The sequence below is a fragment of the Fistularia commersonii genome, chromosome 8 (assembly GCF_037954325.1).
Source record: "Fistularia commersonii isolate RoL2024-O1a breed Wild chromosome 8, RoL_Fcom_v1.0, whole genome shotgun sequence".
Classification (NCBI taxonomy): domain Eukaryota; kingdom Metazoa; phylum Chordata; class Actinopteri; order Syngnathiformes; family Fistulariidae; genus Fistularia; species Fistularia commersonii.
Window position 1 is genome coordinate 3,453,989 of NC_141291.1, and position 20,329 is coordinate 3,474,317.

The 20,329-nt window shown below is 48.1% G+C and overlaps 3 protein-coding genes across 10 annotated transcripts in view; 2 read left to right on the forward strand and 1 right to left on the reverse strand.

Annotated features, from left to right (window-relative positions):
* Positions 1 to 11,871, reverse strand: part of LOC147231598 (CAP-Gly domain-containing linker protein 4) — a 30,418-nt gene extending 18,547 nt beyond the window's left edge. For 3 of the 8 annotated variants that reach the window (XM_086150491.1, XM_086150492.1, XM_086150484.1), the window contains exons 1-6: positions 11,796 to 11,871; positions 8,491 to 8,637; positions 7,619 to 7,758; positions 7,173 to 7,266; positions 6,923 to 7,084; positions 4,750 to 4,868 (exon numbers count right to left, since the gene is read on the reverse strand). In XM_086150491.1, coding sequence (XP_086006617.1) covers positions 4,750 to 4,868; positions 6,923 to 7,084; positions 7,173 to 7,266; positions 7,619 to 7,758; positions 8,491 to 8,617 — 642 coding nt within the window. In that variant the 5' untranslated portion in view covers positions 8,618 to 8,637; positions 11,796 to 11,871. The other 5 variants (XM_086150486.1, XM_086150485.1, XM_086150488.1 and 2 more) reach the window with 5 other exon arrangements.
* Positions 11,872 to 14,649: 2,778 nt separating this feature from the next.
* cimip5 (ciliary microtubule inner protein 5) lies at positions 14,650 to 16,157 on the forward strand. Its single transcript, XM_086150297.1, has 3 exons — positions 14,650 to 14,905; positions 14,984 to 15,023; positions 15,953 to 16,157. The coding sequence occupies exons 1-3, from the start codon at positions 14,694 to 14,696 to the stop codon at positions 16,148 to 16,150; spliced, it is 450 nt and encodes a 149-aa protein (XP_086006423.1). The 5' UTR covers positions 14,650 to 14,693; the 3' UTR covers positions 16,151 to 16,157.
* A 1,564-nt stretch (positions 16,158 to 17,721) lies between these two features.
* On the forward strand, positions 17,722 to 19,844 carry slc66a3 (solute carrier family 66 member 3). Its single transcript, XM_086150298.1, has 7 exons — positions 17,722 to 17,967; positions 18,821 to 18,903; positions 18,994 to 19,063; positions 19,139 to 19,196; positions 19,270 to 19,390; positions 19,458 to 19,499; positions 19,592 to 19,844. Exons 1-7 carry the CDS (start codon positions 17,822 to 17,824, stop codon positions 19,690 to 19,692), a joined length of 621 nt encoding a protein of 206 aa, XP_086006424.1. The 5' UTR covers positions 17,722 to 17,821; the 3' UTR covers positions 19,693 to 19,844.
* Positions 19,845 to 20,329: the final 485 nt, after the last annotated feature.

Here is a 20,329-nt window from a genome sequence, read left to right on the forward strand (position 1 = left end):
ACGCCGGGAGTTTGGGGCCGCGATCATTCAATGTCAAAACACAGCAAAGGGTCCGGGTTGATGCGCTGCTCTTTCTTCTCGCCACGTCTTTGCAAAGACGTGAGATGCAGCTTCACAGCAGCCCCCCTCGAGCCTCCTGAAGACAAATGAACGGATGGGGGATTTTATTTTTTATTTGTTTGTTTTTTTAAATCCAAATCGAGACCCTTCTCCCTCGACTGGCGGTCAGTTAGAGGCGACGAGCGTTCGCGTCTTCACCGGCTGAAACAACCCGAGGCGTTCGGGCGCATCAGCCTCCTCGTCTCCTCGGTCACAAAGTCGTCTAAATTTGACATTTAAAAACTGAGATTTATACATTCTGGTAGCCCAAATCATGGAGACGTAGAAGGAGGGAGGGACGGAAAATGGCAAGAACCTGTCCTCTGAAAAGATGGCGCGTAGTGAGGGGAAGGATCCTGAGTGGAAAAGCACTCAGCCGTGGAAGAATACAAGTTTGGAGATGGAACCTATCATTTTCTAATAGTGAGATGTAGAGATGGTTCTCTTTCAGAAGGAGCCTAATGACTATGGTTTTCAGGGCCCCTGGGAGAGAGAATAATTTGAAATATTAAGTGATATCAAGTATTAACTTCCAGACAGAAGCTGGACCAGTTAACAATTTGGAGGCGGGAAAAAAAAAAAAAAGGCCAGCGGCGAACGCATTAAGGCGGTAAGAGGATAATATTATGGCTGATAGAATCATATTATATCACACTGAGTCGGTTTGACGGGGGACGCATGTTGTATGCAGGCCGCGTGCCCGAAAATCACCGCGAGACCGGGCGGATCCGAGTTCAAGGGATCGGAGCTTCGAGAAAAAAGCAACACATGAATGGTAATCATCCCCGGCGATGACTTCGGGTCGGCCCCGAAGGCCCCGGCTATAAACGCGGGGACTTTAAATAAAGGTCAGGTTGTTTCCCGTCCCCTCCGCGGTCGGCATTTCAACCCCCGATTCGAAACGCAACGACCGCATTCCTCAATCATCTTGACCCGGCTCTCCTCACGTGGGTCGAAACGGACGGGACGATGAAGCGCAAATCCTCGTCCGTGCTATTCCACATCTACGGCGTTAACACGGCGGTAACGTCCAGCACGAAAAGCGTGCAGCGTCCAATGTATGACGGGATTTGCACGCAGGTAGGATGTTCTCGCCCTCTCGCCCCCCGCCCCCGACGGCCGTCCGCGGAACTACACTTCGCTTTTCCTTATGAGCCGTGGCTCTCGGCGAGCGGGGCCGTAAAAACCATTTTATTTCCAACTTGTTAAATCCATCAGTCCATCTATCCGCCCCGTGCACCGGGGTGCACTGAACGGAGGTTACAATTGGAAGCCATTTGTTCTGTGCCGATAAACCGGCCGCTCTCCGGACCGTCCCCCTCGCACCGCTGGCGCGGGGCCACAGATAAACACCTCAGCGTTCGGGCACTTCGGTGTGCGCGCAACAGATCAATAAAGTTGTTTCAGGATTTTTTCACAGTTGGATGTGCAGCTGGATTTAGTGGGATCCTTACTTTCATGTCGGACCTGCCCTCGGGAGCGGCGGCGGGGGGGGGGGGAGGGCGGGCATCCTGGCGTTACCGCCGCTCACGCCGGCAACACCCTTTGTGCACGCGGAGTCCTGAGGTGGCCGACATAAAAGCGAAGTCGAGTTTCCCGAGCAGCCTCACGCCGAGCGAGAGGTGGGAGGAGACTGCCGCAGAGGCGTGACAGTCGAGGGAGGCTCTTTTAATGCCGCTGTAATTGGGGCACACTCGTGTTTCGCTATCGCCTCCAGCAACAACACCAGCGGTCTTTGATATACATCAAAAAGGGCTTCGCCCGATGCTCTCAGCCCGCTGCCAAAGCTATCGCTTCCCGTGTTGTAAGCGAGGGGATGCAAACCGCGGCGACGACTTCAATGAACGCGCACCTCCGGCTTCGTATGAGGTCTCCGACAGAATCTCGCCGCGCCGCCCCGGGTGCGGACGGTCGGTATTGTCGCGGATTTCGCGTGGAGGCGTCGTGGTATCGCGCTTCTACGACGACAATAGAGCTCACGCCGGGTTGTCCGTACGCGGCCTGGTTCGCCGATGATAAAGTTCAAATGCAGCGATGTATCGCCGGTGCAACGTTGCATAAATATTTTATCTGTAAAAATAAAAATCAGTAGTTGCGGCGCAGCGGAGGTTCGGCGGTCCGTGCTGCCGCCTTGCTGAAAAACAAGGTTTCTGTTCCAAATCCCGCGGCTGCCTGGGTTCTCACTGATTTCTTTTATGAATATTAAAGCTGTCCTTATATCACTTCGGCTAATAGCATGTCACTGTCAGCGCTACTGGTTTTAGTCGTAGATGATTCCTGCCTCCCATCCCTCACACTCCTTCCTGCTTTCTATCTCCACGTGAAAAACGTGCTCATACGTCTGTGTTGGGATTTGACGCCACGTAAACGAAACCCGGACATGATTGACAGCTGGCCGTCCGGGTTAAGCCCCGCCTCTCCCCCCCACCGACAGCTGGGATCGGCTCCCTCCGTGAACGTAAATGATAAAAACCATATTAACACTCGATGACGTCTTCATGTCTGACTTAGAAGTCCAATTAATATATCCACGTGAAGGTGAGGGAGCTCAACCCCGCCAGACAAATTGTTTCACACTTTCCCCGCGGACGTCAGCCATCGAGCTAGCGATCCTCCGCGGGAGGTCGCCTCAGACGCCACCTCGGAATAGTTTCCATTAAGTCGTAAGACATGCGTCAAGGAACGCAATAAAACGCCATCATCGCTTCCGTGTCGTTCTCTTCCGTCCCCGAAAAACTTTTCCGCCGCTCGAATGCGACGCCTGTTTTGACAAATCTCGGCGAGGGCCAGAAGAGAAATATCCAATTATATTACTTTCAAGTCTGACCTTTACTCAACTTAGCACCGACGGCTCGCCGCGCGCACACAACTGGCAGCCACCGACAGCCATCTTTCAAAAACAAATTTGGTAGGGAGAGCATTTTAGTGCATCACAAATCAACGCTCCACTGCATGGAATAATGGCATATGTGAGGCTGATGAAGACGAGCCCGACGCGAGATGCACCTTGCGTACTTTTCCTCCGCGTAGCTTCAGGTAATCTAAGCAAGTAAATGTTTCCGTGGGTTCCTTTGCATCTTGTTTACTCTCACGAGAGATAATCAGAGCTCTATTCTGGCGCAAACAGCCCCTCCTACTTGTAGCGGTGCCGAAACCGGGCTCCTCACGCCGGGAGAAGACCGACGGCGAAAAGCAAACGGCGATACGAGAGACGACAAAACAGGGCTTCTATAGTCATGATATTAATACAAAATGATTTGTAACGCTTTCTGTGTTCTTTACCAGCCGCGATCTCCCGCCTCTGCGTTCATTCATGTATTTTAAGAGCCGCTGCAGCCGAGGGAGGCGGCGTCGGGGGCGATGCGCGGTGCGGTAGTGCCACCCGGTGGCGGGAGGGCGGAACGGCGGGCGGCGCCTTCGCTCGGGTTTCTATTCCACCGAGCCGTCAAGCGAGGCGACGGAGGGGCGGCGCGCCGACTGAGATGTTGACGCGACTCATTCAAAACGCGTCAGGGAAATTTGTAGCGGGACAGTTGCAATTTCAAGAGACACCTGCCACCTGACTGCAGACAGAAAGGACAACGGGATGTGGAAATGGAGGAGGACGTACGGGAACAATGCGGGAAATAAATGCGAGATGATTTTCATCTGAGGGGAGGAACTTTTTGTGCAAAAAAAAAAATGGAAAAAAAAAAGTCTCCAAATTCAAAAGTTTGAATACAAACGGGGAGCAAGACTTGCATCATATCACATAAAGACTTTGAAAACTGCGAGGAGAGAAAATTGCAGGAGCAGATTTGTTGTTTTTTTTTTTCCCCCTCCTGTTTGATGAAAACTGTGCACAAACACTTGGAAGCGGCGCCATGAAGGCCAGAGTCTGATGAAATCAAGCAGCAGCTGGGAAACAAACAGGGCCTGTTTACAGATGAGACGCGGGTTTCTGCCGGGGCCGAGCCGGAGAGCTGCAGGTCCAGATTCAGAGGGCGGCCCCGTTTGGTCCAAACCTCCTTCCATTTGTTGCGATCACTGACATCCCCACGCTTTCACCCTCACAGATGGCGGCTTTAACTTCCTTTTAAGAACGAAACCAAACGACTTCAAGCACATTTGGGGGAATTTCTGGTCGGAAAGTAAAGTAATAACCAGACGAGCTGACTAAAAGCTGCATTTCTGGGAGCTTTGACAAAAGTTTATGGACCTAAATTTTTCCAACTTCGCCGGAAAGGAGTCGGTGGAGACAAAGTCAGACTGAGAGGGTTTGGACATGGACAGAGGAGGGATGGTGAAGATCTGGGTAGAAGGATGCTGAGGTTGGAGCTGCCAGACAGGAGGCCTAGAGGGAAAAGGCCAGAGAGGAGATGTATGGAAGGAGGGAGAGAGGACAGGACGTTAGTTAGCGTGAGGGAAGAGAACGCAGAGGAGAGGGTTAGATGGAGGCGGGTGATTGGCTGTGGGTTAGATGGAGGCGGGTGATTGGCTGAAGGGAGCCACCCGAAGGAAACAAAAAAAAAAAAAAAGAAGACTGGAGAGAATTTGGTGTGTCGACTTTGTATTCAAAATACTACTTGAATCAAAACATTAGCTCAAACGGCAGGTCTACTGGCGCCCCGGTGTGTAGTAAGTGTGTACCGAGAGCGTGCCGGGACTCACTCTGAAGGCGGGGTTGGCTCCCAGCTCCAGCAGACATTTGGCGGCTGACGTGCACAGGTTGGCGGCGGCGATGTGCAGGGCCGTACCGAAGTCGAAGTCGCTGCAGGTGGAGTCCACATCTACGAAGACAGTTCGGTAATTGAGCGCGTTCTCAGTGAAGATTAACCGTTCCACTAAATCCACGGTTTCCATCGAGCTTCGGTGCTTCCTGGGTTGTTGCGCCGACGTCCTGCTCTCCTGAGACGGCTGGTGAGCCGAGCGAAGGTCCAGCCGACTCCCGGGTGACGAGCTGACGAGAACTTTTAAAAACACGGGGCAGTTTCTTCTTCTGCCTCCTCTGTTAGGTGCAATGTCACTCCAGAAGACACGGCAGATGTACTGAACCTGCTTCTGGCTCCTCTGAAAGTTGGCTGGTAGGTGATATTGGACCAGGATCCAAAGAGACATCATGTTTTATCAGGTCTCCATTGGCTGACTGACCTGAAAGGGCTAAGTGGACAGAAGACCTCTCTCTTTGTTTGTCCGGATTATTGACACACCTCCCCGGGATTCACGGATGACTGTCCGGCTCCGACAGACTCGTAGCCTTAAATTTCCGCTCCGGCTGCGGCTCGGCCAGCTGCCGGTTTTTCGCGGCCAGCTGGCAGCAACAAACGTGTCCCCGGTTCTGCCGGATCGGGTTCCGATAGGTTTCTGACACGTTTGATTTTTTTTCAGTGAACGCAAACAAACTCTGACTCCAGCTCCAGGACCCACGTGGAGCGGCCGAGAAACGAGGGTGAGACTAAACTTGAAATCCTTCTCCGAGGGAACGTCCAGCGGAGGGGAAGGCGTCCGTGGCGGCGGCGGCACCACCTGGAAGCTCCTCCACCTGGAAGCTCCTCCTCCGGGAACGGTACGTCTCCTGCTTTGAGTCATCACGTGTTGTTCTCAGACGAGGGCAGTTACTTAGCATTTTCGGGTATTATCTGTAAATCACCTCCCGTCCGCCCGCTGAGCGGAGAGGAACGCTGGCTTCCATCCATCACGGAAATATCTTCCGCATCAACGATCTGACTGATGACTCCTCGCCATTTTTTAAAGCAGTGTTTTTAACGACGTGTGATTGTAATATACGGAGGATTCTATCGGATATAGCTTTTTAATAAGGTTCGGTCCATCTCCTTGGCAGCGGCCGTCACTCCGCCGCACACCTCCGCGCTGAGGGGCGACAATATTTCAAGGAAGGTGCCGACTTGTTATACGTCAAGATAAAGTGGACGTTTACGGCGAGAATGTTGTCGTCTTTGCGTAATAAAACATGGCGGTATTAAAAAGCGAAAAAGGGGTCGGGAGATATATCACGCTCCTGTTGACTTTTATTTTTGGGCACGGGGAGGAGGAGCTTCTCGCACGTCCGCTGACAAGTTTGTTGGATATTTACGAAGGCTCCTTCGTTCGCGTCGAGGGTCGGCGTTTCGCGAGGAAACTTCGTTCGGCTCTCGGCGACGTCCCCTCAGCGGGGTTGTTCCATCACCGTCAAAGTCTAGGTTGCTGTATTTCTATCAACTGCGGACGGAGCAGTAACTTAAAGTCCTGAAGAATGCAAAACCGCCCGCCGTGCCGATGTAGCTCCGGCGTCATCGGGCCAGGTGAGCGTTCGGCTGGCCGCACCCACATCGGCGCTAAGAGGCTTGGGATTCTGCGAAATGACGAGGGCGGCAATAACCCTTCCATTCGAATGACAGTAATGGCACTATATATTATGCACCGGTACAAATGGCAGAGGTTAGACAAACCCTCGGCTGCTCATCCCGGAGCTTCTGTTTTCCGAGCTGCTCGCAGACGCTGTCTTCAATAATTAACAGGAATGTAATTTAACTCCCGCTGCCTTTGTCCAGATCTGTTAACTCTCCCAGATCGCCGGCTTCATCCGAGAGGCTTCCAGCTTGTATAATTAAAAAACAACGAGAGCCTCGAGCTGGAGGACTAACCTTCTCACTTGACCTGAATATTTTATCTTTATCAAGAGTCTGCACTGCAGAGGAGTAGTATTGCGGTGTGTAAAGTACTGCGCATCTACGAGTATCGGGCACCTCGGTGGCAGGAATATGATTAATCACCCGGGACTGACTTCTCATTGCGTTTATTCCTTAAAAATAGAAATGTTTGGCCCCGGCACAGCGGCGCTTACCTCCGGGCTGGGAGGCCTGCAGCACCACCCGAATGAGCTGCGGCACGTCGAAGTAGGCGGCGTAGTGCAGAGCCCTCATGTTGGTCCAGCGGGAGCGGAGGTTGGGATCGGCGCCGAGGGCGAGGAGCTTGCGGGCGAAGCCGGCCGCCGTCTCCGCGTCGCCTGGGAAACACGGCGATATGCCAAGGGTGAGCCCGAGACCCCCTGGACGGTGTCGGCGCTCAGCGAGGCGGGCGTGATCCACACCGACCTATGCCCGGGGCCCCGGCCTTGCAGCAGTAGTGCAGGAGGCTCATATCCGTCAGGCCGTCTCGGTCGTTCACCCCGCAGCCTCTCTTCAGGATCTGCACGAGGAGCAGACGGCGACACCCGTTCGCAAACGTCATCACTCGGCCCGTTAAGAGGAAACCCGCGATCCCGTCCCGCTGATAGCAAGCCGGCCGGAAGGCAGAGGAAGATGATTTGAACCTAATTTGAAACGAGGCTTTTATTTCTCAAGAGAGGCGGTTATTAAGTGGAAGTGGGAAATAATGGCCCGCCGCTCCCCTCCAGACACAAGCCCGGTTCTACCAATACAACCCGATTTATTCCGACGGATTCACACTGCGTGTTGATCTGATTCGACACGCGTGTGAACCGGTTAAACTTGTTAAGCTTCGAAAGCACGGCTAGGGAGAGCTTTCCTGCGATCATCACCTCATTGCCGATGAGGTCGACGTTCTTCTGGACCTGGGGAACCCACTGCCTGAGGACGGCGAAGAGCTCCGGGACCCGGGTGCAGGGGTCCAGCAGGATCTCCCGGCACTGCGGCTCGCTGGGGTCGAAGAAGGAGAATTCTGGAGGCGACGGACGGGACGAGACCGAGAGAAAGCGAAAAAAAAAACAAAACAAGGGCTATCAGTCGACTCGAGTGTTGGGGGAAAGTTAAATGCTCTGCATTTATTTGAGTAATGTTGTTGGTAAGCCACAGAGGGAAAGTCCACCCGGAGGTCGGCGGGGATGTTTTCTGTTTCTGACCTCTGAGTGAATGAAGGTCTGATGGATTCGGAGACGGAAGGCGGCGAACGAAGGAGACGCGACGGACAAAACAAACAGCAGAGCGGCGAACGGGGTTTGGTCTTTTCACCGCAAACGCTAGACTTAGGATTCCGCCCGTGTCGCCGCTCCTGCTCTCCATTTAAATCCTCTGACCTCCAGGAGATCGTACCGTCGGGGGAACTTGTCTGAAAACAAACTCACCTCAGGGTGAGCTGGAATTATCATTTAGAGTTTATAAAGTTCCGCTGCCGCGGGATTCTCAGCTTTCTCTCAACAAATTCAACGCCGCAGACGACTCGCTGGTCATCACCCACCGTGTTCTCACGCTTTCCGATTAAATATTCACTCATTCATCACCTGTATCGCTAGAGTACACGAGCATTCACGCGTTAGATCGAGACATACAAGCGTTCACCCTCCCGAGTCTGGCTCATCGAGGGTCTCCAATGAACCCGCTGGATGTTTTTGGGATAGAAAGGTTTGGAGTGAGGGGGTGAACACCAGTGTGAGATGTGCCGATGCGTGCTCACCGCAGTCGCTGGGCATCGGCGCCGACGCCACCTGGTGGACGACCGGTCGCTGGTGGGAGCAGAATCTGGAGCGGCAGCCCGGGGCGGCGTCCCCCTCGGCAGGCTCTGAGACATCCTCCTTTGTCATGGCCTCCTCAGCGCCTGCAGCTGCAACAATATTAGACGTCCTAGTCTGAGAGCGGCGGCGAGACTGTTAATAATAGCGGTTGCGGTGCGGTGCGTGCGCTCCGGGAGCGGAGCACGCGTCTGGAGACGGCATCTTCGGACTGATTTCCCCATTAAGACGAGACAAACGAAGTGACAGGTGTTTCGGGGTCGTACTCTAAATATTACCGTGCTTATCGGGCACTTCGGAGTTCTATCTCCTCTCATCTCAAACGAGCATTTCTTCTTCGACGCGTCGCATTTGAGCCGAGATCGATGTCGTCATTCCACGCGGCAAGCGTCCGATAACTCGACGGAAACAGAAACGAGAACTATAATACCTCGGCCTGACGAGGCCTTTATCTGCTCCGGGGAATCAGAGTCACATCGGGGCACAATGTGACCGCCAGAGCGGGATAAGAATGTATGAGAGGGGATTAAAAGTACACATTTTCTCCAGACCATCCAGATAAAGACCTCAGTGTTGAGAAGTGATGAAATCGCAATTTTTAAATCCCTTGAAAAAAAAAAAAAGAGAGAGAGAGAGCGAGAGATTCGCAGAAGTGATTCTATTACCTTTCTTTCTAAAGCCCTGTGGGGAAAATGCCTCACACTAATAGCCTGATTTTAGAAACACACTGCAAAGTAGGTGATGAACAGGATAGAAGACGGAAAAAGGTTTATCAGGAGAGGCTGTGCGCGCACATGCGTGCGCGCACACAACTGTGCCTGGGAAAGCAACAAAGAGCCATAAATCTTCCCGAGAAAGTGAAACCCGCCATCGTTTCTTTCCTTTATCCTGCTTCTTGTCGTCCTCCTTAGAAAGTCTCCCGCCGCAACTGGGTTCAGGCTGAACATCTGACCCAGCACACGGGTCGCCTCCCCCTCCACCTCAAAAAACACACCTTTCACACACTGATCACACCCTGGTGACCCCCTGACCCCGGCTCCTGTGGCGGCGGGTCAGACGCTGCAAAAACGGTAGCGGGGGAGCAAGTATGTATGTGTGTGTGTGTGTGTGTGTGTGTGTGCAACATGACAGACTCCTCTCAAGTGTGTTACTGGGGTGAAACAGAAGTCTCAGGAGAGATACAGGCTCTGTCACACCAGATACCTGGTGTCACACCAGATACCTTGATGTGTCATGGTGAGAAAGACTCGTGTGTGTGTGTGTGTGAGTGTGTGTAAAAAAAGTTGTGATATAAAGTCTTAGCAGCAGACTGCTCTGATCACCACGAGGCTATCAGACGTTCTGTTTTGCTGCGTAATGCCAGTCGAGGCAGATGTAAGTACGTGCGGTCGGCGTCACCCCGATGGAGTCTGAGCGTTGCCGCGACGTCCCTCAGAGTTCTGTTCGCTTCCTGTCCACCTTCGCCGGACCTCGTCAACAAATCGGCACGACCCACAAAGACGAGCGCCGCGTTGAATAACAGGATGCCGAGCAGAAACTCTCCGGCGGTTTCACCTCCGCTTCGTGCACAAAGGAGTCTGCTGTGGTTCGTGAGAGGAAAAGGCCTCCGGCCAGTCAGACTGTTGTATCTGCAACACCACTCGCTGGTGTAAATAAGGCTATTATTATTATTGCTAATCTCATTCTTATCATCAAGATACAAAATTTGATGTTTGATGTTATTTCGGATGTGATTTTACGTCACCACAAATTAAATGCTTTCTCCGCATTTGTAATTGGTATTCATTTACACGTTATATAGAGACAAACGTTCCCAGAAAGGAAACCATTCCCTCTCTCACTCATTTATTCACACGTCATAGACACACAACCATTCACCCTCTCTTTCCCATGGAGACAAACAACCATTCACACATCAGATCCAGGGGTCACAAACACGCGGACCTTTATTTGTGCCCCTAGTTGATATCAACTTTAAGTGTTAGTGCAGCATGCGTGGTTTTCTTACACCTTTCTGCTGAGCCGTTACCCCAGGGCTTATGGCACAAAATGTCAGACCGCGGGTTCGAGATCCCCGATACACACATGCAACTACTCACTCGCTCATTCACACATCTCTAGTCCTACTCCATGTGTTTGGACTGTGGGAGAAACCCCACGCGGACACACCGATGCACACACTTGAACTTGGCTGGTTGGGAACAAACAGGACCTTCAGACGGACCTTCACTTTCAGGGTCAAATTAACAAAGAAATATGGTCTTGAAACAGTGACAATGACCAAAAGACAGGAGGTAGAGCCGCAGAGATGAAGATGTGGAGGTTCTCTTTGGGAGCAACCAGGACGGATAGGATCAGGAAGGAGTCCATCAGAGGGACGGCACATGTTAGATGTTTTGGAGAGAAGGTCAGAGAAGCCAGTTAGTGAGTATATTGGTATAAAAGATGCTGGAATTGGAGGTCTAGAGGAAGACCAAAGAGAAGAGTTGGATGTAGTAAGAGAGGAGGATACAAAGAATAGGGTTAGATGGAGAAGGTTGTTCGCTGTGGAGACCCCTGAAAGGTAAAATCCAAAGAAAAGAAGAAGTCATGCTGAACTCACAGAAGCATCTACAACCCAGCTCAGTTTCCTGGGCAGCCTGGAAACATATTTAAACATGAGAAGGAACGGTGTTTTGGGGTATTTGAAGTAATAAAGAAGACAGAACAGATGAATGGCGTCTTGTTTGTTGTTGTCGTAGGTACTGGGTGCAATCACACCTGAAGCAACTACAGCTATGCAAAACACACACACACACACACACACACACACCCACACACACACACACCTCCGGTCTCAAGCTTGTTACGCACATTTGTGCCATTAACATTAGCCGGCTAGCTTAAAATGATGTACCTGGGTCGAGCTCTATAGATGACGTTTGCGGTTTAAAGTCTCACTGACAGCGATTCGGAGCGGATTTATTTTGTTTTCCGACGCGCGGGGGGTCGTCGGGGGCCTGCCCGGAGCGGTCGGCCGGGTTATTTTCATTTTTCAGCCGGATGAGAGACGCCGGTGTCCTCGGTCGTCTGACAGTTAGCCCCTCCGGGGAAACTTAATCCCGTGTAGCGGCGATGTTGGGCCGAACCTTCTAGTAGGTTAAAAACATCCCTTTAAAGAACGGCTATTTTTTTAGAACAGGCTTCAAACGGACGATAGTTTCAAATAATAATGATAATAAGTATTATAAATATGATAAGAAGGCGGTACCTGGCCCTCGCTGCTCGCCTTCGTTCGCTCATTTGAAAGATGTGGGAGGCTAGCGGCGGACTGGGTTTCCATCAAGCTACTGTCACGTCGTGCGGTAGCTACTTCCGGTTGTCATATTAATTTCAAAATAAAAGGCATTTCGTCATTTCCGGTGCGCCAGAAAAGGAAGAGAAATTATCTCCGAAAAGAAATCTGCCTATTAAATCAGAAATAAAATACTTGGGTATTTTCCTTTCTAAGGACCAAAAGTTAAGTCAATCCAAGAACATAGAATCTAAACTCAATAAAAGTAAAGCTAAATTGAATATATGGCTCCAAAGAGATTTATCAATATTAGGTCGGATATATTTGACCAAAATGGAATGTTTATGTAGATGTATATACCCGATGTATTCCAATGCTGTTCGAAATCAACTTATAAAATCTATTAACCAAATAGATTTCAACTTTATCTGGAGGAACAGACTACACTATCTAAAAAAAAATCACATATGGTGAAAGAAACATGTGAAGGAGGTCTGAAAGTGATAGACTTGGACTGCCTCAATGGAACATTGAGGGTGAACTGGTTGAAATCCTGGATCAAGCATCATCATTCTTTCTGGTATTGTATTCCTAACTACTTATTCAAGTCTAAGTCCTCTGTTTATCTCCGACTTTGACATCAACAAGATTCCCGTTAAATTCCGTAAACAAATATTATTGTACTGGAAAATGATATATGTACACAATTTCTCACCACATGGTACAATAATATGGAACAATGTATATGTACTGCATCACAACAAATCTCTATTTTACAAGGAATGGTTTGAGAAAGGTATATGATCAATAATTGACTTGATGGATGACAATGGCGGTCTTTTAGACTATGAACAATTCTGCACCAAACACAGCTTTAACCCTTCCATATCAGAGTTCATAAAGTTACGTAACGCACTCCCTCGACAATTTGTATTCCTGACCAAAAATATAGAGACGCACCAAACAGTACAACCAGCGTTACACCCACTATCACTCCAGGGAATCTCAATTCTGGATAGAAAATGCAGCAACTCCTTATTATTTACAGAAAACTTATTCCCAGGGCATCAAAACAAAAATAATATTTTAAATAAATTTGATAAGGAATCGATTGCCAAGCTGCGAACTATGTATCTGACTCTACACATAACCCCCAAGGCAAAAGAGACCCACTTCAAAATTATGAATGACATCTACCCATCTAAGGAATTATTGAGAGTACGCTTTAATATTGAAGATAACATTTGGACATTTTGTGAAGACAACATTGAAACCACAGACCATATATTTTTCTCATGCGAAAAAGTACAGGGCTTTTGGGCTAAAACTCAAAAATGGGTTAAAGACAATTTTCCATCGTCACCAGTTTCCTTCTGAAGAGATGACATAACATTTGGTTTACTTTTAAGTAAACGATGTGTCAATGTTATTTTAAGGCCTGGCCAAGTTGTTCATTCACAAAAACAGAATGCAAAAGAGTTCTCCCAATTTTAGGTTTTTTATAAACGATTTTGAATGATATAAAAAACACTTAAAACTTATGGAAAAATCCAAAAACCCCAAAAAATACAGTTTGATGTCTGAGATTCCTTGTGAACCACCAAGTTAAAAACATTTTATATTCCCCTTGCAAGTTTTTTTTAAATTTTATTTATCTATCTATTTATCTAATGTTTTTCTTCTACTTTCTTTTTCGTGTAGCATTAACATTTCTCACAAAAAAAAGGATCTACTTCCTATGTAAAAAAGTACAAGGCTTTTGGGCTAAAACTCAAAAATGGATGGAGATTTCCATCGTCACCAATTTCTTTCTCCAGAGATGATATAACATTTGGTTTACTTTTAAGTAACAAAAGAGATGAACTCTGTGTCAATGTTATTTCTTCATACCCAAAAAAAACAAATGCAAAAATGTTCCCCCAATTTTACGTTCTTTATAAACGATTTTTAATCAAATAAAAAAAAATCCTTAAAACTTATGGAAAAATCCCAAAACAAAAAAAATACAGTTTTATGACTGAGATTCCTTTTGAGCCACCAAGTTAAATATACATTATATCCCCTTGCCATTTATTTACTTATTTTATTTATTTGTTTTTTTTTATTTTCTTTTTCCTTGTGCTTCCTCATCCCCTTTTGTACCATTGACATTCGATTCTACTATGCCATGTTTGTGTGTACATATGTGTATCTGTTTATACTATTTGTGTTCGATACAAATTTGTATTAAAAAAAAAAAATAAGATCTCCTACTCCCTGAGAGAAAATTAGCTCGTTGAAAATGTTGAAATAATGCAAATTGGATTTATGTTGCACTGGTCACATATACATACCTATATTTTTTTAATGCCATTTCACAGTAGGATTCATGCACATGTATATATGTACATATATTTCTTCATTCGTAAATATATTGTCCGTATGATTTTTGTGAAATGTACCCGTTGTGATGTCTACTTTTTAAATGGCTGCTGTAACACTGCAATTTCCACAAGAGGAAAAATAATCCATCTATTTATAAAAACCCTGGATTCGACAGTCACTCAGACGTGTTGTGTTTAAAGAGCTGTTTTGATTCGCCTTTTATAAATTCACTGTGTGTATTTTGGGAGTTTGTGGCGGGGGGGGGGGGGGGGGCGGGGGGGGGGGCATTCACATAGACACTACAACTCATTTCAAAAGAGAGGAATTGAAAAAGTAAAACTATGAGGGAAAGTTAAAAAAAAATAGGACCTGGCTCGGTCCGGCGGAAGGATACACTGTGTTCCGCGGGAGTTGCCGGCGGAGGCATCTGCGCTTGGTTTCCATGGAAACGTCAACAGAAGCACGACGGCAGTGATTTGCTCCGACCGCTGAGCGGAACCCGGGAGCCGGATGGACTTCAACGCCGTCCGGCGAGCCTCCTCCGCGGGGTACCGGTTACCGGAAAGGTCCGGCGAGACCCGGGTCCGGGTCAGGGCCGCGGCGAGCCAGCCGCCAGCGGCGCGACGGTCCGGATCGCCCGCGGCCCGAGAGGCGGAGAGCGTCCAGCGGGACCGGATGTGGGCCGAGATGGTCCAGAGAGAGAGCAGGGGGGCCCGGAAGTGGTGAGTAGGAACTTCCGGGGTCACGGGGTCAAATCTGGACCCGTCAATCACACTCACAGTGGCTTCTGATCCTGACAGGGAGAAGAACTGGGGCTTTTTGACCTCCTGCGACCAGGAGGTGGGTTGAAGGTCGGCCTGTGGGGTCTCGCTGCAATGGAGAAAGGTTTTTTGATCGATTAGAGAACTCCGGAGAACCCCGAGTTCTCATTTGAGTTGAAATGAAACTGCGCTATAAATACACTGCTCGAAAAAATAAAGGGAAGACTTAAAAAACACATCCTAGATATAAATGAATGAAATATTCTTATGAAATACTTTGCTCTTTACACAGTTGAATGTGCTGACAACAAAATCACACAAAAATGATCAATGGAAATCAATTGTATCAACCCATGGAGGTCTGGATTAGGAATCACACTCAAAATTAAAGTGTAAAAACAAACTCCAGGCTGATCCAACTTTGATGTAATGTCCTTAAAACAAGTCAAAATGAATCTGTGTTGCTTCCTGAGTGGACACTATGATTTCACAGAAGTGTGATTGACTTGGAGTTACATTGTGTTGCTCAAGTGTTCCCTTTATTTTTTTGAGCAGTATAGTTATGACCATTTATTGCATGCAGTTGCAAGAAAAAAAAACAAAAGAAAAGCAGAACAAGATGATCCTCTTTTCTAACATCTCTGTTATTTCATGTAGATATATAAATGCTTTTCCCTTCAGGGGTCAACCTTCTCCATCCAACCCTTCTCTCTGCATCATCCTCTCAAACACCAGCTAACTTCATATCTACTCTCACAACATCCATGAATCTTCTTTTTGGTGATTTTTTCTCAAAATCTTCTTGTCTCGGTAACCGGACCGGAATTTCTTCACTTGAAGACGAGAGGCTTCCTCAGTTCCTTCCTCTGTGCATCTCCTGTGTGAAAATCTAAGAATAGCGCAATAACATGTAAATAATCAGCGATACAAGTATTTTTAAGCACCAAATTGAGACCGGCTTGAGAAGTTAAGTCTTAACTCTTTGTGTTCTGGTTGCTCTGGTTGCAGGGACGGCCCCGGACCCCGGAGCCCCCTCCCGCCTACGTGTCGCTTTTCTCCGATCGCGTCCCGAACACGTCCGGCCAGGCGTTCGGGAGCCGAGTGTCCACGCCGCTGGGGAAGGAACTGATCCGGCTGGACCGGCTCCTGCCGCGGTACGGCAGCCATCACAAGCGGAAACAGGATCCGGAGATCACGCCTTGCTAGACGGCAAGGAGGGCCAGGACCAGGGGCCCCGAAGAACCGGAACGGTTCTGACGTCCGTGGGGTCTGGAGGTATCGGGGAGGGCGAGGCAGGCGGTTTACATTTAATTTCTTCGTAATTCGGGCGCCACTTGCAGCCGAACGACGTTTAAAATGTCAAGATTGGAGCGTTTGGTCGCCTCTGGAAGGGGATCGGGCTGATTCCCGGAGCAGGAGGGTTCCAAGAAGGAAGGAAGAAAGTTCCAGAACCCGATCGCCGTGCCAAATTTTGCGACTGCAAACGGGCTGCATCGTTTGCAAGGATGTTCATGCTTTTGGTTTCAAGCCATAAAGAGAAAAAGGTGTGTTTAGTTTTGCGTGTGGGTTCATGTTTTTTTTCTGTACGCCAGCCAGTCTCAGGAATTTACAGTCTAGAAGTTGTAGATGAGATGAATCCTTTTTTTTTTTTTTTTTTTTTGTATTTGTGTGTTTTAATAAATGAGGAAAGTTAACTGCTCTCTTTCGCTTGTTGTTTATAGAAATTCATGTTCCACCGGTACATTTTCCGCATCTCTTTATCACATTAAACTACCTTTGTCCTTGAACGCAGAGTGGGTTTAAGAAACAGGCATCTTTGAAATGTTTTCAAATTTGTCATTTTTGTGTTGAAAATGTAATCATTTTAAATTCTTCGGTTTTCAAAACGGTCCAATCAGCTTTGAGGATCCTGAGAGGATGCTGCCCGTCCCGGAAACCGTGTCAAGTTTGCAAAATTACACAGGAAGTTAAAATAATCCTTCAAAATAAAAATACTTTATTGCTCCCGATAGGGGAAATTCTTTTGTCACAGCAGCGCAACAATAACAATATCAATGAATATGAGTATACATGAAAATAAAATCCACAAAAAAATTATAAAAGATAAGATAAACTTTAATTTTGTATTTTTTGACATAACTGTTACGCTGTTGTGACAAAGGAATTTCTCCTATGGGGATCAATAAAAAGTAAAATAAATGTGAATAAAAATATAAATAGAGAGACAAAAGATAGCAAGAATAAATAAATGAATAAATAGGAAGCAGCAACATCAAGGATAGTAATGGACAACATAAAGGAACAGTGAGGGTGAAAAATACTCAACCAGAAATAAACAATATAAATAGTGACAATAGCAATGGATGAAATAAACAAAAATAGGCTGGATGTGTGCAGGCTGGGACAAACAAGGATAAGAAAGACAGCAGAGTCAGGGCATCACATGTGGAATCGGGTATCATAGAGAAAAATAGACAACAGAATGAAAAAACAAAAAAAAACTGACAATCTCAATCGAAAATAATGATAATAATAATCAACTGCTCAAAAAAATGAAGGGAATACATGGAGTTACTTTGCATTCAGTGTTTCCTTTATTATTTTTTTGCACAGTGTAATAATAATAATTGGTCCTTTATCAATCCCTCGTGGGGAAATTCTCATGGATGAACCGTGAGTTTCAGCAGTTTATTTGTTTTTTTTTTATTTCACGTCCAGCCCGACCTTTAAAATTGGGTAATTCGAATATCATAGTTTTATTTTATTTTGAAAGGGCAAACCGGAAACCCGATCTAACTTCCGCTAACTTGACCCCCGGTAGCTGCCGCGTCTGGTTTCACCGCTGGCGACGTTCGTCAGATTCCACGGCGCGACACGATGCAGCCCCACGATCTCCTCCACGCAGCGAACTTCACCACGTTCCTGGCGTGTGCGGTGCTCAAGTTCCCGCAAATTTTCGCGCTGGCGAGGGCGCGCTCGTCGGCCGGCCTCAGCCTGCACAGCCTCCTCCTGGAGCTGCTCGGGTACGTGCGCGCTCCCGCGGCCTGGGATTGGGCTGGGGGTCATCCGTGGGAACCCCACGAACTTTTTTTTTTATTTTACCTGTGTGTGTGTGTGTGTGTGAGAGAGAGAGAGAGAGAGAGGGAGAAAATCCGTGCAGGGCACTGGCTTATGGTGCCCGAACCGGAAGTGACGTCGTAAATGTAGAATGAAAGAGGATTTTGTGCATTGTGACCTGATTTGGAGCAGCTTTGTGTTTTTGTGTGTGTGTGTGTGTGTGTGTGTGTGTGTTTGTTCATGACGGGTTTCCTCTGTCCGCCTGCAGCTGCGTTGCGTTCAGGGCCTCCCGGGTGGGTGAGTGAACCTGCAGGACCAGATTCTGCCCCAGGTTTTCTTGCTTTCCCTTTTCTTTTTACATTGTTTTTTTAATTAAATCAAATTCATCAAGGCGGAGGACAAAGTTCTCAAATGTCACTTGACACTTTAACCCCCTTTCTGGCCAAAATCAATGAAGTGGTTGACCGATGATCGACTTTTGATTAAGATATGAGGAAATGATAGTGAAAAGGGCTGAATTCTGACTGCGTGACAATGAGAAAGAAACCCTCGATCAACTTTCGCTTGCGATTTCTTCCGTTTTTTTCTTTGTTTCCATGGCGGCAGTTTCACTTTCATATTCCTTCACGTCTTTCCCACAGACCATGAACGCACCACGCCATCCCTGCAGCTCCTGTTTTGCATTGGTTTTCCACACCTGAAATATTTTGATTTTTTTTTTTTGCATCCCTTCACGTTTTTCCATCGCCGTGGCGACGCATGAGCGCACGCACGCGAGGGAGCGTTCCGCCGCTGAACCCGCCACGATTTGTGTTCCAGGTTCATCGTTTTCGTCACGTACCAGATGTACTACGACTACCCTCCGCCCACGTACATGGAATACCCCATCCTCATCGCTCAAGGTGGGTCGCCGGTCGCGTTTCTCTCCACCAATCAGCATCCGGATCCATGCAAACCAATCGGATCGCTACTTCTCCCCCCCCCCCCGTCAGATGCGGTCGTTCTGCTCCTGATGCTTCACTACGACGGCCGGCTGCAGCACAGCCTCCTCTACACCCTGGCGTATCCTCCACCCGCTTCCGCACCTCCGTCTCCGAAAACCGTGTCCCCGCCTTAACCCCCTTCCCCCGCACGCAGCTTCGTCGGCGGCTGGAAGCTCCTCACCCTGGAGAAGTGGATCCTGGATCTGGCGATGGTAACGGCGAGCATCCGCGAGCGGGGAGAGAGGGGGAGTATCCTCCGTGACCTTTGACCTCTGATCCAATCAGAGCCTGTGCACGTTGATCAGCGCGTCCAGCAAGCTGGTCCAGCTGCAGTGCCTGTGGAGGTCCAAGGACGCCGGGCAGGTCAGCGGCCTCTCCTGGGCTCTCGCCACCTACACCTGCGTCGGTGAGTGACCGCCGCCGCGGCGCGTTCGGGGTCCCCGATCGATGCGTAAACTCCACTTCCTGTCCAGCTCGGATCTACACCACCACCGTGACGACGGGGGACGTGCAGGGTGAGCGAGGGGGTGTTCTCACCTGGATGGGGTTCCACGTTCCACCGCGGACGTTCAGCATCTTCTAACTCCACCTTCTTCTCCTCTGACAGTTCTGGTGCGCTTCGTGGTGATGACCCTGCTCAACGCCTGGGTTCTTCTCACCGTTCTTCACTACCAGAGGCGAGGCCGCGCCGCCAAGAAGGAAGACTGAGACCTCCGACACACACACACACACACATGCAGTGAAATGTCCTTTTTTAAAGTGTTTTCTCACACTCCCCTCCAGAACTTTCCTACTCAGGATTCTGTGTTTGTATGAGACCTCTTTTTTTAAAATTTGGATAAAATCCAGTAGAAACCGTGCCGACTGGGTTTTTTTATTTCTCATAAATTTAATTTAGACACTGTCGGTTCATCCGTACACACACACACACACACACACACACACACACACACACACACACACACATCAGGATGATCGGTTCGGCGTCCAACCTGCTCTGTTTAGCCAGTGGAAACACCAAAATACAGTTGTGTTCAAAATAATAGCAGTGTTGTTAAAAATGTGGGTAAAGCTCAAAATCCTGATATTTTTATTTCCATTCACCTGGAACACTGCACATTATATTTTACATGAAAGCATCAAGAAAAAAAGTAGCAAAATTTGAATTAATTTACAGAAAATGAAGAAAAAGTGGTTGTGAGCCGTTGAAAAAAATTGCAGTGACTGAATTTTTCATAAGAAACTCAAATATTTACTCAATGAACTGAAACAACATTAAGATTTAGCATTCCTGTGATTCACAAAACTAATATTTAGTTGCATAACCAACGTTTCTGTATTTTGT

Coding starts and splice junctions, on each gene's coding strand:
- cimip5 (XM_086150297.1), top strand. CDS start 14,694: ATGGACTTCAACGCCGTCCGGCGAGCCTCCTCCGCGGGGTACCGGTTA. Junction 14,906..14,983: donor AGCAGGGGGGCCCGGAAGTG/GTGAGTAGGAAC, acceptor TGATCCTGACAG/GGAGAAGAACTGGGGCTTTT. Junction 15,024..15,952: donor TGACCTCCTGCGACCAGGAG/GTGGGTTGAAGG, acceptor CTCTGGTTGCAG/GGACGGCCCCGGACCCCGGA.
- slc66a3 (XM_086150298.1), top strand. CDS start 17,822: ATGCAGCCCCACGATCTCCTCCACGCAGCGAACTTCACCACGTTCCTG. Junction 18,904..18,993: donor CCCCATCCTCATCGCTCAAG/GTGGGTCGCCGG, acceptor CCCCCCCGTCAG/ATGCGGTCGTTCTGCTCCTG. Junction 19,500..19,591: donor GACGACGGGGGACGTGCAGG/GTGAGCGAGGGG, acceptor CTCCTCTGACAG/TTCTGGTGCGCTTCGTGGTG.